The 16,913-nt window shown below is 40.0% G+C and overlaps 1 protein-coding gene across 1 annotated transcript in view; it reads right to left on the bottom strand.

Moving 5' to 3' along the window:
- Positions 1-258: 258 nt before the first annotated feature.
- DLGAP2 (DLG associated protein 2) overlaps positions 259-16,913 on the bottom strand; it is a 756,498-nt gene continuing 739,843 nt past the window's right edge. Inside the window, exons 13-15 of the mRNA XM_029051803.1 lie at positions 13,249-13,340; positions 8,981-9,133; positions 259-6,713 (exon numbers count right to left, since the gene is read on the bottom strand). Of these exons, the coding sequence (XP_028907636.1) occupies positions 6,495-6,713; positions 8,981-9,133; positions 13,249-13,340 (464 nt within the window). The 3' untranslated portion in view covers positions 259-6,494. The remainder of the gene's footprint in view (positions 6,714-8,980; positions 9,134-13,248; positions 13,341-16,913) is intronic.

Raw genomic sequence — 16,913 nt, 5'->3', positions numbered from 1 at the left:
TGTCTTGGATGATCATTAACTATAGGGCTATAACTTTGCCATTTTGGCTTACCGATCAAATATCTCATGTAGCTTTAAATTCTAATATTTTCCCTGATAGAGCTTTTCTTTTGAGCCAAAATGTACGAAAAAAAAACGGAAGGCTTTTAACTACTCGAATGTGTACAGTAGACATTGTTCAAGGGGTGGAACTCGCAGTTTTTACACTTGGCTGTTTCCAGCTACTTGAGATGGTTTCACTAAATAAAGACTACACTCCACTTTTCTCCAAAAATTTAATTGCAGAATTATTTACAGGAGATGAACTTAAGCAATACATAAATCAGTCAAAAGAAGCAGCTTCAAAAAAGAGTCATGGAGCAAAATGGAGAAGCACAGATTTCTTACAATCAGCTGGAGGTTGATTTAAAGTATCGTGAGAAAGAACAACTCAAATAAAGCAACTCTCAAATGTCTCCAAAGTAACTACGAACATTCTGGTAAGGGAGATATCGCCAAGGAATCGTCGTAGCGATGAAATAGCGCACTGTACATTCAGTTTAGGTATCCTGCATGCTACTCAATAGGATTTATCAAAAGAACCATAAAAGCATGAGAAAGAGAATTACATAAAATAGTTCAATTCTAGTGAAGTGTAACTTTGTACAGATGTTGAATATTTGGCACTCAGTTCATCCTCATTGTTGATATGATTTCTTATGTATATATATTTATTTATATATTTATATACTTTTAAACTTGAACTAACAGCTAGTTTCCTGGTTCTAACATTCCTTGAAATTTTATAGGAGGCATTTAATTGAGTTCTTTAGGCCACACTTGAAGATTTTGGCATGTACTATAGGAAATGGACTTGGCGCTTTATCTCTACACAAGAGGAACTCGCGCAGAGGCAAGGGGCTTGCTTTCAGCAACGGAGAGCTCAAAAGCGGTACAGGTTGCAACTCTGCAACTACTCATAGGGGGAATTGAATGAATTTGGCAAACCAGTATATAAAGTGGAGTGAAAAAATTATACATGCTGAGCCCTTTTCAAGTGATATGAGCATATTGTTAAACTTCAATGGAGCAAATTAAAGAACGAGTAGATGGATTCCATAGGAAATTACAAGCGAAGCTTATGTCCTCCCTGGGGTGTTTCAAGAAATGCAAACCAAAATGCTCTCTGGGGTGACTATCGGCTATTTGAAAGGGGTACGTTTCTACCACAAGAAACCCGGCATTAACCGTTCCTATTCACGTGGCTCCTTTTGTTCATTACGTGGAAGAAAGACAGGGCTCGCACATCTTTCCGTTTCAGATTCAGCACCAAGGATGACTAGATTCTCACGAAGAATAAGAAAGTAGGGAGGTAAACCTCTGTGTTGGATTCACTTTCATATATATATATACAAAATATTTTAAAAATATCTCAGAAGATGTAACTAATTTTTCCTCTGCAGAGATCGTAGGTTCAGGTAACCCATCAAAAGTTCACATCGATACTTAAAGTTTATCAAAGCATGATAAGGATGCTCTTCCCCGGGACAGGAGGTCATTCTACTAGGAGATTCATTCCTCAGCCATTACTTACATGAAAAGGAGCTTCAATATCAGGATTAGGGCCACGGACAGTTTCTCAGACAGTAAAATGAAGAAAGTATTAAAAACTGGAATTAGATCGGTCAGTCATTAAAAGCTGTTTGTAATCATTAAAAACACATGGTACCCTAAGGTTTTCTCTCATCCAAATTCCAATTTGACTGGGTTCAGGTTTTTACTTTTGAATAAGTGGTTTGTTTTTTTTTTGTTTGTTTGTTTGTTTGTTCTTAAGTGCTTCCGTGTCAGTAAGTGCAAGTGCATTTTGGCCTGAGTCCCCTGATCTCGTTGAGCTTTTACATCCCATGCAAGCCTCTCTAAGAGCAGTTAGAAAACTGTCTTGGCAGAGTGAGGGGATGTTCGCAGTCAAGGAGACGTGGAGTTACTCTTTTTAACGTGACTAAAATTTGGCACACGATCTCAACGTACAATCATCCCTCTTAGTAGCTCAAAGTGCTTTATAGACTTGATGCCGTTACTCCTCACAATATCCCTGTGAGGTAGGTCGGGGGTCGATATCAGGACCCCCACTTTGCGGATGAGAAGATTGAGGCACAAACGGGTTAAAGTCCAAGGTTATGCAACGAGTTAGGGGCCGATTAAGATCGACTCTCTAGATCAGATCTTCGGATCTCCGGCCCTGTGGGCTATAAACCGCTGGGCCGCTCCGTCAGTTTTCAAAGTACTCTAGAACCCCTCTGCACTGCTCTTATCTCCGAAAGGTGACCTTCCTTTCGGGAACTTTAAGTATTCACGATTTATTGCGATTTCCCATGAACTAAAACGGACCGCAGGTGAAACGGGTGTTCTGCTTCTTGCTCCCAAGGCCCAGGGCCCAATTTCACCCACAGACATTCTGGCCATGAGGTTTGTGTTGACAGTCAGAGAGAGTTGGAAAACTCAAATCCAATCGAAGCAGAGCCTCTGAAAAGCATCCATCTGAGAAGCATCAGTCGCTCCATTAAAAAGTGTCCCCAGATCTCCTCATTTAATAGGGAGTCTAGTGATTTGCACAGAGACACACCGGATAACTGATGTCCTTTTCAATATCTATGGGTAAATGTCTTATCACATTTCTGGTGCATCACGAATAGGTCTAAGGGAAACAGTGGGATCTCAGCAGAACTGGTAGACCGTACTATGACACAGAGTCTGCTTTCCATAAGAGCATTTGGGGAAGGTTCTGGGTGCTCATTTTGGGAGAAGGAAAAAGCAAAGACTGGCAAATGGTAACATTCACACCAAAAGACGATTTAACATCCCGTGTGGATTTGTATACGTAGTCTCCTAGGAGCACATTTGATCCCTTCTATCAGCACCGGCAGCCTGAAATATTCCTCACTTTTTCAAGGTCGACACTGAAAACATTACATAGGGGACTGATGCATTTACTGTGGATCATTTAAGGAGAACTCATTGAAAATGCATTTCATATTTAAAATTAAAGATTTCCCATTTATGCTTAATGTCTTCATAATTGGCTTTGAATTGAAAATGATTATAACGTAAACTGAAAATGTAATTTTTGGTACTAAACACCACAGCAGTGTTATTCTTTATACACTGCCTCCAAATCATTCTCACTCCTTGGCAGAAAATAAAATGGTAACTATTTTCATGAATCACCCTTAACTTTAAATAGAAGACCCAAAGCAGAAAGCATCATGTGCTTAAAACAATGACTTTTTTTTTAACCGTATCTCTTTTTCTGGGTCAAATGCAAAACTTCAAAATCCTGTTTAATATACTTGTGTTATTTAACAATAAAGGAAATCAAAAAAGCCTTCTAAAGGTTTTCAGACTTGCAGGAAAAACAGAGGCTATGGCTAGATTAACAAGAGGAATATGATTCCAAAGAGTATCACAGTCTCTAAAGATTATGCTTTCTCCACGGATGCATATATACATGTAAATAAATGCATATAGATATATGTGAAGAGCCCTGCATTCACTTTCACTTCCACTTCAATGTCATAGGACATTTAATTATTAATGTCCAATAATGTTCTTAAGAACACAATTCCATGCAACTTTTAGTAAAAGTATGTTGGAGATAAAGTTCGCTGACCACATTAGAGATTTTTTCCAGGATTTTCAAATCATCTGGGATAACTCTGATTGAAACGAATTGTTCTGATTGACTTGTAACACAAGTATTATAAACAACTTTATTTTCTTTAATTAACTATACGATACAAAGATAAACATGGCTTATTTTCTGCCTTGGTTGATAATATATTACCTGTACAAGCAGTTAAATATATTGCACTTGAAAATATAACATGCACAGGTAACATTTTATCATATTTAGCAGCAGGCATTTGTTGAAACTTGTAAAATAATCTTTGGAACACTGGTGGACCAAACATGGAATTATACATATTCCAAAATGTATACTTAACAGAGAATGAGGACATGAACACTGTAAAATTCATCAGTGTTGAATCTGTCATCTAGGGTCAATTTAGCCCAGGAGCTTTTAATGGCTGGATAAAGCTCTAAAACCATAAAATGCCCAAATCAATTGAAATCTCATGTAAAATGAACATCCTCGTAATCTCCTTAAGTCGTTATAATACTAAAACTTCTGGGAAGTAAACTTAATGGCTCCGATCTAATTTTTAATATGTCATTACAAGATTTGAATTTGGTTAAGGAAATGAGATAAAACATATCAGCTGCCACTGTGTGTTTGTGTGCGTATGTGATGCACGCGTTAAATTTCCTATCTGGGAAATACATTGGCTTTGTCTTACTGTGGGTATTTCTAATTAGCAGCTCAACCTTAAATAAAATATCATTTTAAAGACTAAAATGCCAATACTCGCGAATACATTTGTATTTAACATAGTACAGTAAGTACCGAAAGCAGCATCAGTATTATTCACTACCCAGGGATTCAGCTCTTTCTTTCTATAGAAAATGCTTCGAATACTCTGGTGATATAAGATTTCTATGTAGAAGAATATGTTAGGGATTTTTTTTTTTGCATTTTTCAAGATTATACATTCGTTTTGTTTTTGCTTCCAAATAGTTTAAGGCGGTTTGGTAAAATATATACCAGATATGAGGCTCAATTTACAGGGTTTTGTCCTTACAGAAAATTCCTATCTACTCAGCTTAAAAAAAGTCATATCTCAAAGCTAAACATGCTTATATACCAACTGTTCCAAATGGACCTCATGCTCCGTGGAACATTTTTGGAACCAAAATAAAAAAGGAAATAAAGTGGGAGGACAACGTAGCTTTTATTTAATGCCGAACCGTGTAACCTATGCTATTCAATGTTCTTGTTGATGTGGCAGATTGCAGAGTGAGCTGAGTACATATTTAAAGTGCTAGTCAAGGTGAAAAACCAAAGTGCTAGAGATCGAGTGAATATCTAGTCCATCTACGGCTGAGTACTTGATATTCACTAAACAGAAAACATGGCAGCTGAGACCCTCCTTCCCTTATTTCAATTCTACTTTCATGTCACGGTCAGATCGCTAACACGGGGATCAACTGGTTACTGTTTTTTACGTCTTCATCTGAAGACATCTTTGAGCTGACCTGTTGGTTCCCCATGGGAAGTTGGAGAAGGAGTATTTTTCAATTAATCCAAAATACAGATTTAAACTCGGTTGGAGACGTTCCTCTTTTTTTCGGCTTTAAATCGGATTGGTGAACATTGCAATACTGCTTTAGCAGAGAGGAATGGCGATGTTATTGTCCTTAAAATTCCGTGGGCTGGAAGTCACTGAACTCTTGAATCGTTTTCTTTTTGTCTGAAACAGGCAGGAATTTTATTCTTGCCTTAGCTAATACTGCATAGGAAAAAGAGCTCTGAAAAATTACAAATGTAAACCACATTTCACCTTTACCATTTAAACTGAGATATACTTACCACTCACATTCATATTTCTTAAACAGGTTACAACATCACAACTGGCATTTTAAACAAGCAAACTTTTTTTTTTTCAAGGATACCCTGGAAACTCAACTGATACAACAGGTAGCAGAACATGTGAAATTAAATATGACATATATGTGAATTTCTTTAATCATGAAGGGGTGATAAAAATGCAATGATTGTTTCATAGGAGTAAGTATAACTTTTCATTTGCCACTCTTTGCTACCAGGAGAGCTAGTTCTTTTAAAGCCCCTACCTCTTTGTCAACCCCTTGCTCAAGTCCTCATGCATTCAACTTAAACTTAGATTTTTGAAGATGGCAATTCCGATACCAGGGGGAAAAACAAATTCTACCTGGGTAGTCTTTCAAAACTCAGATTCATATGCTTCTGGACTTTGGAGAGAGCACTATTTTGGGGGTTTTTAGTGACTGGTGACCACTACGCGAACCTCATCGCCATAAACCTGACACGAGCTATCTAAATGCCATCTAGTAGCGACGGGGACGATCCATCCGTCTGGCAGAGCCGGATTCAAGAGGACAATGGTTCATCAGAGAGATAGATGGGCTTTTTCTTTCTTGCCCTTTCCACCGCAGCACCTTCTAGTTGGGTCAGCTAATGCCTCTATTGGATGGTGAGATGCACCCATTTATAGTTTGTTATTCTTATTCCTAATTATCACACAATTTATAAAAAATATAAATAAGAAAACATTTAAGCTGGGTTCCATCACCAGAGGTGGTTCTCGGGGTCCTCTGAGAACATCTTGGAGAAGACAGGCCTCGACGAGCCCTATCCATCGTAGCTGATTGTAAGTCGGACGATAAATACAAAAGAAGTCATTCTTGCAATGAGCTCAGCGACTCTGAGGAAATCAAAAGCATTCCACTGTGCTTATGGCACGAAGAACACAACAGCGAGGGCATATTCAGGGGAGGGAAATGAGACAAAAATTACCGGGTAAGTGACAAACCGTCCAAGCATTTTGTTTAGAAAAAGGAAATTTTGCCACGTTCTGTCTTTAAAGCCTGGTTTGGGCCTCTGGAATGTAGATCTCGATGCTGTCTGCTCTCTCCGTCGCCGGACTCTGACGGAAGGAAGCGGCCCTCTTAGCGGCCATGAGACGTCTTCTAGCTTCTTGACGTTGCCTGTCGGGGAGGTCTAGAGACTTTTCTCTCGTGATAGGAAATTTCCCTTTGGGGGGCTTCTTTGGTACTGGAGGGGGGACCTTTCGTTCTTCCTAAAAATGTGATCCAAAGGTTAAAGTTGTGTGAGTCAGAGAGACAGCATCAGTGGCCCAGACACACTCTAAATCTTATTTATTATTCAGATGAATCAGGGACGATTGTTAGCCTGAGCAGCTTGGCCTAGTGGAAACCGGCCGGGCCTGGGAGTCAGAGGTCGTGGCTTTTAATTCCAGCTCTGCTGCATGGCTGCTGTGTTACCTTGGGTAAGTCACTTAATAATAATAATGTTGGTATTTGTTAAGTGCTAACTACGTGCAGAGCACCGTTCTAAGCGCTGGGGTAGATGCAGGGTAATCACGTCGTCCTACGTGAGGCTCACAGTCTTAATCCCCATTTTACAGATGAGGGAACTGAGGCATAGAGAAGTTAAGTGACTTGCCCACAGTCACACAGCTGACAAGTGGCAGAGACGGGATTCGAACCCATGACCTCTGACTCCCAAGCCCGGGCTCTTTCCACTGAGCTGCGCTGCTTCTCTGCGGGCCTCAGTTACCTCATCTGTTAAGTGGGGATCATGACTGTGAACCACATGAGGGACATGGACTGAGTCCAACCTGATGATCTTGTATCTACCCCAGTGCTTAGAACAGTGCTTGGCACATAGTAAGCCCTTAACAAATACCGCAATTATGATTATTATTATTATTAATAATAATCCTGCTACCCTCTTAGATTGAGATGGGATTTCCTGGCATCCACTAGGTGGTACTATGATTCCAAGTACTAATTCAGTCGCCTTTCAGTGATGGTATCTATTGAGCTTCTACTTCATGCCAAACACTGTGCTAAGCACGGGGTAGATCCCAGGTGATCAGTCTGGACACAGTCCCTATTCCATAAGGGGGTCACAGCCCAAGAAGATGGGAGAACAGGTATTTTCTCATTTTATAGATGAGCGTATATGAGCAGGGACTGCGTCTGCTAATTCTGCTGCATTGTACTCTCCCAAGTGCTTTGTACAGTGCTCTGGATATAGTAAGTGCTCCATAAATAAGATTGATTGAGGACCAAAGAAGTGAAGTGACTTGTCCAGGGTCATTTAGAGTTCACAGGTGATGTCAAGGGAATGTCACTTCCGGTCGCCCACAGTTAATAGAAACTAGACCACAGAAGTTAACTGAGGGTCGAACAGCTAAGACTGTGAGTCCCATGTGGAACAGGAACTGTGTCCAACCCGATTAGCTTGTATCTACCCCAGTGCTTAGAACACTGCTTGACACCTAGTAAGCACTAACAAATACCATCATGATTATTATTACTCTGTTACTATTATTACTTATTAAACTCCAAACCTGAAATGCCAGAGAAGCACTAGAAGGTATTCACTGGTACTGGGAAGAACTGCCTAGCTCTAAAATTGATCATCTTTTTTCAGATTGGTGTCCTCCCAGGGAATGACTGCATTTTAAATGGAAAACTTCTCAATTAGCATCAAGTTCTAATTAAATTCTATCCCCGAACGTTCATCAGTGCAAAATCTTTAAGATCTTGGGGGCGGGAAATGTGTCAATTGGCTTGGTTTGTATTCACAAGTACTAAGTACACTGCATTGCATCCACTTATCCTCCAATAAACACCTGCATTCCTATGTAGACCAACTTTATAATTTCCATTTTACTTTTTAAGGAGTTTCTGTTTATATTTGGATATTTCTGGAGGCCAACTTTATCTGCATTCTCATCTCAAAACTAAATTTGTGGTTAACTGGGGAAACACATACAGTGTTCAAAATAAATTTTAATTCTAGAGGAAATGTTGTACATTCTACTCCTTTATAAATGAATGGAAAAAAAAACAAACATTTTTACTCTGGTTCTAATAATCTAAACCCATGACTTGTAGGCTTTTTCAACCATGATTATCCCTACAGAATTGGGTTTTAAGTTTTACTCACTTCATCTATTCTGTCTTAATTCACAGTAACACTCTAGAAAAATCAGCCTCTGACAACGCAGGATGTCTTGGAAATTTTCAGAAAGGCAATGAAGTAGCTGCCATTTTTAATAATGGAGATAAAGTCAAATCATTCCGGCAAGATGGAAATGAATTGTCACCATTTTATATATTTTAATGAAATGATTGGTTAACTGGTGTGCATGAAATACTTGAATTTCAATCTCAAATTCTACAGTTATTCCGTAATTGAGCACCACCTCTCACGGAAGAATGAAAACCATCATTTTCCAATTGAGGATAGAAAAGAGATCATCAATTCTTCATCTAGATGAAAGTTAGCTGTCATTATGACGGGTGGGCTTACCTTTCTTTCCGGTGATTCCATTATCTTCCATTCATTGAGCTTCAGTTGGTGTAGTTCATCAAACTTCATGCTGACATCTTCAATCGAAAGCTGCAATAAGTCCCAGAATCCCGCTAGGTCTTGGGATGTAGGCCTTGGCATAGCGCTGGGATCCTGACATATACGAAAGCCAAGTTGAAAGCGGATTAGGGGGATCAATTCCTCCACCCTACTCTATAGCTTCTCCCTGCCTCTTATTCATTTTAATGTCAGTCTTCCCCCGAAAGTCGTTGCGGGAAGGAAATGTGTCTGTTGATCATTGTATTACACTTTCCCAAGCGTTTAGTATAGTGGTCTGCACACGGTAAGTGCTCAATAAATACAACTGAATGAATGAAAGTGGAACTGGTTGTGGCCAAGGTCGAGTCCACTCACTCTACTGTCCTATCTCTTAGGGCTTAGTACAGTGCTTTGGACAGAATAAGTGCTCAGTGAAAAACACCAATTAATAGTGAATCCCGTGAACTGGCTAACTGAGCCATTGCTTACCCCAAATAATTCCTATCTCATGCCCTTCTGTTGTGTACACTGCCATCGCACGCCCCGGTTGGTGAACACCCTGATCAAAACAGATTCTTTTCCAGCATTTCCCTTCCTTTCATTCGTTCATTCGATCGTATTTATTGAGCACTTACGGTGTGCAGAGAGCTGTACTAAGCGCTTGGAAGAGTACAATATAACAGTAACACATTCCCTGCCCACAACGAGCTCACAGTCACAGCTTGAGGGTTCACCTGAATTTGATGCCCTTGAGTTAATCATTTCAGAATAATTTCTAATAAAATAATATTTAGCCACTTTTACAAATCCAGTCTAATAGCGTCCATCCCGTTTCAACAGCAAAATAAGCTCATGCAGTCATGATTAAGAAGTGGTTCAGCTTTTTCCTGGCCGTTTGGAACTTGTGACTTTTTTTTCTTCACATATTATACAAACCCATTAACTCTTGATGATAGCTAGAGGGTAATCATTGTTGCCTGATGTGTCATTATGGCTTTAAAGTCATCCTTGATAGTGTATCAACTGCAGTGAGCATCTGAGGGTAATAATTCTAAAGCACTTCGTGTATCGAGTCTGAAACTTTATTTCCAATGTTCCACAAGAGGGCAACCTACCGCTATTAAAATATTATAATACGTGCCCTTCGAAAATAATTTAATTAGGCTCATAGTTCTGGAAGAGCTGTTCCAACTTGGACTGATCTGTGGTGTCAACTTTAAAAGCCTCATATTATCTGAACTTTTTCTAATTTATTAGCATCTAATTTGAATTCAACCTCAGCCTGAAGAAAATATATATTTATATATATATATGTATAAAGCATGAACAGCTGATCTCCATTTCTGCTGAACAGAAGGCAGAACAGCCTTAGAACTACAATGTGAGGGATTTTATTTAGCTGTGAAGAAGCATTTCTTGGGGTTGGTTAAATGTTAGGCAGGGGAATGAGAAGAGATGGTCAGATCCCATCCTGCTTATACACTCCTAGGGGACCAACAGGAAGATGGAATTGAGGAATACTTTGAGACCTTTCCCGCTCTCTGATTCTTTTATTTCTTGGGTCTGAACTTGGAAAAACATTAAAAGATGCCGCAACCATATCCCTTAGTCCTAACATGACTACGTTTATAGGCTTTTTCAGTTCCAGATACAACCATGGATAAAAGTATTATCTTTGAATAAGGTTAGTACTTTCCTTCTCTCTCTCTAAATACACACACACAAACAGACACGCGCACACACACAGTAAAAGACATTAGACTAAATACAGTGCTTTGAGATTTAAAAAGTGATGTTCTTTTCCCAAACGTATTAAACCTCACTTGTAAGCATATTATTGAACTCTGAGGTGCTGAAGGTGGTATTTTAAAGACTGCAGCCCAGTTTCAGGACTCTGACCTATTATTAAGTAAAAAGAGAACCTCATTAACTTGATTAAATTCTGATTTTTTTCCTTTTCTAGTTCTAGTTAGATCTGGAATGCCATACTCCATTTCTTGTATTACAAAATGCATGCTCAAAGACAACTTACTCCCTGAATGCGTTCAGTGATTTTCACATAAACTTTAGGGATTCAATTAGGTAGGGATTCCTTTGGATGTAAGATATCGTGGATATATGGTGCCATTAAAATTCTTCATTTTAACTGCTGTTTAATATTGAGTTGTTACTAATATTTTTTGTCACTAATCCTTTTTTTCCTCTCAGAAACTCGCATCTTCTCCATCATTAAATCCTGTCGGTCCCACCTTCACAACATCGCTAAAGTCTATCCTTTCCTCTCCATCCAGACCTCTATCATGTTAATCCAATCACTCATCCTATCCTGCCTGGATTATTGCATAAGCCTCCTTGCTGACCTCCCGGCCTCCTGTCTCTCCGCACTCCAGTCCATACTTCACTCTGCTGCCTGGATCATTTTTCTAAAAAAACGTTCAGGACATGTCACCCCGCTCCTTAAAAAACTCCAGTGGTTGCCCATCCACCTCCACATCAAACAAAAACTCCTCACCATTGGCTTTTAAAGCAGTCCAACACCTTGCCCCTCCCCCCTCACCTCCCTTCTCTCACTCATTCATTCTTTCATTGGTATTTATTATCATCATTAATAATAATAATAATGTTGGTATTTGTTAAGCAGTTACTGCATGCCAAGCACTGTTTGAAGTGCTGGGGTAGATACAAGGTAATCAGGTTGTCCCACATGAGGCTCAGTCTTCATCCCCATTTTACAGATGAGGTAACTGAGGCACAAATAAATGAAGTGGCTTGCCCAAGGTCACACAGCTGACAAGTGGCAGAGCTGGGATTAGAACCCACAACCTCTGACTCCCAAGCCCTGGCTCCTTCCACTAAGCCACGCTGCTCCCACAGTGCTTAGTGAGCACTTATTGAGTGCTTACTTTCAGTTTGAGAGTTAAGGACTTTAATTTCTAATGACAATCAGTGCTACGTTTTGCCTCAGTTATTCTAAATCACCTCTGATGAAATTTAGAGGACTACCCAGTCAGGCATTTTCAAAGAAAAGACTTCAACCCTAATAGTTCAGAATTTTTGGTGCTGAATCAGGAGAGACTGATAGTGAAATGACAACAATAATGCTACTTCTAATTTTGCAGAGTGCTTCGTATTTTTCTAAAGCCTATCAGTGATTTCACTTCCTCGGCAAAAGTATGCCTCAGAGGAAGGGGCGGGTCTCATTATCCCCATTTTACAGATAAGGAAATTGAGACACAGTCTTCCTACAGGTTTCATGGCAACTCAGTGACTGAACTGGGATTAGTACATGATCGCCTGATTCCCAAACCCATGTTGTACCTGCTTGCCTCACTGGCAGTGTTTTGTGATGGATTTTCAGCTTTTCTAGCTGAGTCTAAATCAATCAATCATATTTTTAAAGTCCAATATAAGCGAGTTGGTAGACATGCTCCCTGTCCACAAGGAGCTTACAGTCTAGAGGGGAGACAGACATTAAATTGCGGATATGAGCAAAAGTGCTGTGGGACTGAGGGTGAGGTGAATAAAGGGCACAAATCCAAATGCAAAGGGTGACAAAAAAGCAGGAGGGAGTAGCGGAAATGAGGACTTAGGGAAGTCCTCCTGGAGGAGATGTTATTTTAATAATGATGGTGGGGAGAGTAATCTATTGGGTGTGAAGGAGGAGAGAGAAGGTTTTGAGTAGGTTGGTGGTGGTAGGTTGGAAGCGAAGAGAGTGTGTTGGACTGTGGAAGGAAATGGAAGCTTAATATAGTATTCTGCACAAAGTAAGCACTCAACAAATACCACTGACTGATTGGTTGAAAAGGAGTTCTATGAGTGTAAGCTCTTGTGTGGACAGAATGTATCACTTCCCAAGTGTCTGGCTCATTCATTCGTTCAGTTGTATTTATTAAGCGCATTGTAATGAGCGTATTGTAAATACAATTGTATTTATTGTATTTATGTGCATAGCACTGGACTAAGCACATGAGAGAGTACAATATAACAATAAACGGACACATTCCCTGCCCACAAGGAGCTCGCAATTTAGTACGGTGCATGGCTGCAAGAAGGGGCTCAATAAATTCTACTATTAGGCCCCTACCTTCCCTTTCCAGGTTGACAACATCACGGCGATATAGACTTATTGGTTTCTTCCACCTGAATGACACACCTGCAGAATGGTGCCTGTTGACATGTCTGAAAGAAGATAATTCACTCCATCAAGAATTTCTGAACCCCCGACTTACCAGATTTTGCTGACAAAGCCAATAAAACTGCTGGAATTTCTGAGACATAAGAAGCTGAGCACTTCCAACTGCACTCCTGATTTTACCTAGAACTGAAAAAAAAGAGGTCAACAGTTATTTTTTTAAAAAATAACAGTAGAGGCTTTAAATGGAAACTACTTAGAAATATATTCCACATGGGGCTCACAGTCTTAATCTCCCTTTTACAGAGGAGGTAACTGAGGTACAGAGAAGTTAAGGGACTTGCTCAACGTCACATAGCAGACAAGTGGAAGAGCCAGGATTAGAACTCAGGTCCTCTAACTTCCAGATCACGTTGCTTTCATTCTGAACAATGTCAGACTGTTCTAACTTCTTAGTTATTGAAACTTCATATGTCTTAAAGGGAACATGGTCGACCAAATACTCACATTTTTATGACTATTAAAGACCCTTCATAAGAGATTCAGCACCAATTATGAAGAAATTATTTTGGGACCTCTCTGATTGTATCGCATTTAACCCAGTGATTGCAACAATGTCAGGTAGAAGCTCTTAATAAATGCCACCACCATCTTCTACATTATGCAGTTAGGAATCATAACAGAAAACTCGTGAATTTCTTACTGTTCTAGAGGTTAATAAAAATAATAATTATGGTACTTGTTGGGAAGCAGCGTGGCTCAGTGGAAAGAGCATGGGCTTGGGAGTCAGAGGTCATGGGTTCAAATCCCAGCTCTGCCATTTGGCAGCTGTGTGACTGTGGGCAAGTCACTTAACTTCTCTGTGTCTCAGTTACCTCATCTGTAAAATGGGGATGAAGACTGTGAGCCTCAGGTGGGACAACCTGATTACCCTGTATCTACCCCAGCGCTTGGAACAATGCTCTGCACATAGTAAGCGCTTAATAAATACCAACATTATTATTATTAAGCACATCCTAGGTGTTAGGTACTGGGCTAGGGTGGACATAAAATAATCAGATCAGACACCGTTCCTGTCCCACACAGGACTCATGGCCTTAGGGAGAGAAAGAATGGATATTTAACCCTGATTTTACAGATAAGGAAACTGAGGCACCCAAAAATAGGTGACTTGCCCCAGGCCACTCGGCATACCACTGGCAGACCCAGGAACAGATCCCAGATTTCCTGACTCCCAGACCTGGCCTCTTTCCATTAGCTCATGCTTCAGAAATAATCAGTTGAACCAAAATTAAGATGAGATCAAACACACCCTCCCCAGAGCAGGAGAGAAAAAGTCTGCAGACATAAAAGCAATAATAATAATAATTATGCTTCTAACAATAATTACTGTTCTAAGTGCTGGGGTAGATACAAGTTAATAAGGTTGGACAAAGTCCCTGTCCCACATGGGGTTCATAGTCTTAAGCCTCATTTTAAAGAAGAGGTAACTGAGGCCCAGAGAAGTGACTTGCTCAGAGGCACACAGCAGACGTGTGGCAGGTTAGAGATTAGAACCCAGGTCCTTATGACTCCCAGAACCTTGCTCTATCCAGTGAGACTTTAGGATCTAATCCCCCGATTAGACTGTGAGCCCGTCAATGGGCAGGGACTGTCTCTATCTGTTGCCGATTTGTATGTTCCAAGCACTTAGTACAGTGCCTTGCACATAGTAAGCACTCAATAAATACTATTGAATGAATGATTGATTGAATGAATGAATGAATGAATGAATGAATGAATGAATGAATCATAGTTTCTGCCTTCTTTTACTCAATATGCTTTGACCTGGTCACGTTAAGAACTGAATTCCCTCCAACATCTTTACAGGCAACTCAGTAGTAACCTCATTAGCCCACTGCCATACTTGATTGATTAGGAAATCATTTTTAGCAGATTTATCCATGATGGAGGCATCATATTTCCGAACCTACCATGAGAAAGCTCCAGCATATGTTTATTTCAGCACGAATTCACAGTTGGGTCTGATGAGGCTCAGAGATTCCGTTAAAGGGCTAAATTATGCCCGGGGTACATAATTTCATCAGATTCTTCAAATCATTTTCAAAGTAAATAATTTCATAAACTGACTGCACATGGTTCAACACACTATTCTTCTGGTGAGTTGAAGGTACATAGTTATTTCAAATCTGAGAAGGATCATAAGTGTGACTAGTATAGTGTGCTGTCATTAGGCACTTAGAGTATCCAATCAATCATATTTATTGAGCGCTTACTGTGTGCAGAGCACTGTACTAAGCACTTGGGAGAGTACAATATTACACAGTTGGTAGACCCACTTCCTGTCCATTCCCAGAAACTCTTCTTAAGCTTCTCTAGGGAGGACACTAGTTAACCCACTATGATATCCCATTGCTATAATTGATCATTAAACATTCCTGTGGGGTTGAGGGTAGGGAGAATACCAAGTGCTGAAAGGGTAGAGATCTTTCTGTGTGTACATGTGACACAGATGGGAAAAAGAGTTGGGGAAATGAGAGCCTAGTTGGGGAAGACTTCTTGGAGGAGATGTGATTTTAATAAGTCTTTGAAGGTGAGAAAAAGTTGTGGTCTGCCATAAAAGGAGGGAGAGAGTGTTTTAGGCTAAAAGAAAGATGTGGGATATTACTACTGACTGATTGAGAGGTGATATTTCCCCTCACACCCTCAACACGTATGTCCATATCCTTACTCTCTGCCACTCTCCTATCCGTAATTTATTATAATATCTGTCTTCTCCTCTAGACTGTAAGATCCTTGAGGGCAAGGAATGCATCTATCAACTCTTTTGAACTGCATTCTCCCAAGTGCTTAATATGGAGCTCTACACACAGTAAGCGCTCAGTAAATATCACCGAATGATTTCTTGATCTGATTTTCAATGTTAATCTGGAACTCAAAGGTTGTGGTCATTCTACCTGCTTCATGTCAATACCCAGTGTAGATTTCCTTCTCTCAATCCAACCAAATGTATGCCTGGGGACTGCCTGTGGTTTATGCGTTGAATTCAATAGTTCAGAATCTCACCCAATCAATCAGTGGCATTTAGAGAGCTCTTATTGAGTACAGAGCACTGTACTAAGCACTTGGGAAACTAAAGCACTGGTTGGAATACAACAGGGTTGGGAGAAACCTTCTCTGAACACAATGAGCTGAGAAGGTTCACTTTTCCCATTTCTCACTCTCCTCAGGGACCTTCCAAGTTCGATAATAATAATAATAATGATAATGATGGTATTTGTTAAGCATTTACTATGTGTCAAGCACTGTTTTAAACACTGGGGTAGATACAAGCTTATCAAGTTGTCCCACAGGGGGCTCAGAGTCTTAATCCCCCTTTTACAGATGAGGGAACTGAGGCACAGAGAAGTTAAGTGGCTTGTCTAAGGTCATACAGCAGACAAGTGGCAGAGGTGGGATTGGAACCCAGATCCTCTGACTCCCAAACCCGTGCTCTTTCCATTAAGCCATGCTGCTTCTCATAATATCCCTTTTTCCTCTGGGTGGGGCCATACTTGCACATGGAAGAAAACAAAAGTACAAAAAGACAAAAAACAATATTTCCCTAGGGATAGCTTAAACCAAGAGATTTTCCCCATCAAAATGTTTATTTCCTTCAATAAGGATTCTTGCCCTGGGCCTTCCCAGCCATCCCCTTTCATCATCTGGAATTCTGGGAAAAGATAAGAAAAAGAGCAAGGTCTAGAATTACTCCCATGTCCC

This window comes from Ornithorhynchus anatinus, chromosome X1 (genome assembly GCF_004115215.2).
Source record: "Ornithorhynchus anatinus isolate Pmale09 chromosome X1, mOrnAna1.pri.v4, whole genome shotgun sequence".
Lineage (NCBI taxonomy): Eukaryota > Metazoa > Chordata > Mammalia > Monotremata > Ornithorhynchidae > Ornithorhynchus > Ornithorhynchus anatinus.
The sequence above is the reverse complement of the archived record's forward strand: the minus strand, read 5'-3'. Positions and strand labels throughout refer to the sequence as shown.